Here is a 2,447-nt window from a genome sequence, read left to right on the forward strand (position 1 = left end):
AACCACCATGCCACCTGCTGGTCCCCAGGGACATGCTGTTTGAAGCCTCCAGGTCTGGGGACCAATCATGTCCTTGGAGTGACAGAGTACCTTTTCTCTACAGCTGTCACTGATGCCTGCTTGACCTGAGGTCTCAGCTGTCCCCTGGGTGCCCCTGGCAGGCTGGCTCACACACCCCTTCCTGATCCTGCTTAGATCCTTAGGTTTCCTGTCACATTTGCATTTGTGTGTGTTCAGAGATCGTGTCCCCTTGACTATGGGGCGCACAGGACAGGAACTGACGTCATTCGTCAGAACCTCAGGGAAGAGCCGTAACTGGAACCTTCATCAACTAGAGGGTGTACATAAGGTCATTTCGACAGACTCGGGGTGCTGTCCCACATGTTACTGGCCAAGTTCTCGGCACGGTTAACCTGCAGTCTAGCTGGAGGTACAGCACCATCGTTCTCCACGGCCCCAGAGGGAAGCGACCCACAGGTGCGGTGGTGCAGAGGGACGGCCAGTGCGGGACTTACGTGGAAGGGGACAGCACTCAGCCTTGCTGAGACAGAAAGTTCTGACAGATGGTACGACCCGGGTGTTAAAGACATGGTCCAGTGGGACCAGCAGTGACCATAATGGCTATGTCACTGAACTCTCATGTAGTCGACTGTGGTTCGAGTCCCAGACCCGGTGGCTTAAAACTCATGCCGGGCACGTGTGCGTGCATGCCCAAGATCCCGAGAGGAGAATGGAGGAGAAGGGACTGCGGCGTGACCATCCCCCCTGCGGGGTGATTTCTCGCTTTCTGTCTCTCTGTCTCTCTCTGTCTTTCTGGCGCCCTATAGCAAAAACCTCTTAAAAACAACAACAACAACAACAACAACAAAAACATGGTCCAGTGACAGGAGCCGTTGAAGAAAGACAAATACGAGGCAGTGAGTACCCTGTAGGTGGGAAGTTCGATCCAGGGGGCAGAGAGGACTCTGCACGGTGCGAACGCACTGAGCCACAGCTATGCACGGAAATGGTTAGAACGGCAAAGCACATCCCCGCAATTTACTGCGCTATAAACAAAAACAGGGACGGCTGCAGTGGTGCGGTGCTTAACGCAGCTGGGCCCCACACGGCTGACTGTGCAGTTCGAGTCCTCGGCCTGGTGGCTTGAAAAACACCCGGGAACCTGTGCGTGTGTGCCCGACGTCTCCAGAGGAGGATAGAGGAGAAGGGACTGCCACACCTCCGTCTCCTACGGGGCGTGTCTTCTCACTTTATCGCTCCCTCTCTCGGGCGAGCACACACGCTCGAAAGCAAGCTAAGTAAAAACACAGAAACAAACAAACAAAAACGGTAGTCCAAGGCCAATATAATGAAAGCCACCAGAATTGTGGGACAGCAGGTGGGGTGATGGTTAAGGGCGCTGGACTCCTACATGGCCGACCGCAGTTCGATTCCTGAACCTGGTGGCTTGCTTTCTCACTTTCCCTCTCTCTGTGTCTCTCTCTGGCCAAAATTAAATAAGTAAATAAATGAATAAATAATAAAAAAAAAAAAAAAAAGCCACCAGAATCCTAACAGAAAAGCAGAAAACCAAGCCCAAGTCCAAACCTACTGAATCTGAACTGAGCGTTAAACAAGTCGTTAACATACTTTAAACAAGGGCATATTCAGGTCTTTAAGCCACCCGCACTCACCGGTCACGCCCACGGTGGACACGGGGCCCACGCGCCGGCCCTCGTGGAGGCCGTACAGGTGCATCTTGTACTTGCGCCCGGGCTCCAGGCCCCCCACGGTCACCTCGCTCTCCTCGCCCCCGACACGCACCACCTGGGGCCGCCCGTCCCTGTCCTTGTACTGGACGGTGAAGGAGTCGAAGCGGCCCTGGGGGACGGTCCAGGAGAGGCTCAGCGAGTCTGGGGACGATCCTGTCAGCCGTCAGCTCCCCAAGGAGCGGCTCCTCGGGGGGCTCCGGGGCCTCCACGCTGGGCTCCGTGGGGCTGGGGGGCTCCTCCTCCACAGCTGAGAAGGGAGACACAGAGGGTGAGGGGGTCCCTGGAGATGTCATTGTGTCTTGAGGAGAAAAACGTAGAGACAGCCATGACCTGGGCCAGCTCAGACAAACCCGTGCTATTCCTTCTGGGACTGTTGGGCTGTCGGCTGACAAACACGCCATGGCCTGGGTGGCTGTGGGACCCGGGACGGCCACCAGCACAGCTCCCAGCGGCCCTCCCCTCAGCAGACGGGGAGGGAAGGCCCTAGGGGCACCTCACTCAGGCTGGAGCAGGGGGGACCTCCTGGGCTAGCTCCCCTTTACTGAGACAGGGCACCGTCCTCCTGGGTCCCACCCTGGGGCTCTCAGCATCCCCTCACCTGTCACCCCGATGGTGGAGACGGGGCCCACGCGCTGGCCGCTGTGGAAGCCGTACAGGTTCATCTTGTACTTGTGGTCTGGAGCCCGGCCCCCGAGC

The 2,447-nt window shown here is 57.3% G+C and overlaps 1 protein-coding gene across 1 annotated transcript in view; it reads right to left on the minus strand.

The window, feature by feature from the left end:
- TNXB (tenascin XB) overlaps positions 1–2,447 on the minus strand; it is an 85,461-nt gene that overhangs the window by 13,824 nt on the left and 69,190 nt on the right. Inside the window, 3 exon segments of the mRNA XM_027774133.1 lie at positions 1,674–1,911; positions 1,913–1,998; positions 2,350–2,442. Of these exon segments, the coding sequence (XP_027629934.1) occupies positions 1,674–1,911; positions 1,913–1,998; positions 2,350–2,442 (417 nt within the window).

The sequence above is a fragment of the Tupaia chinensis genome, unplaced genomic scaffold, assembly GCF_000334495.1.
Source record: "Tupaia chinensis unplaced genomic scaffold, TupChi_1.0 Scaffold000403_1, whole genome shotgun sequence".
Taxonomy (NCBI): domain Eukaryota; kingdom Metazoa; phylum Chordata; class Mammalia; order Scandentia; family Tupaiidae; genus Tupaia; species Tupaia belangeri.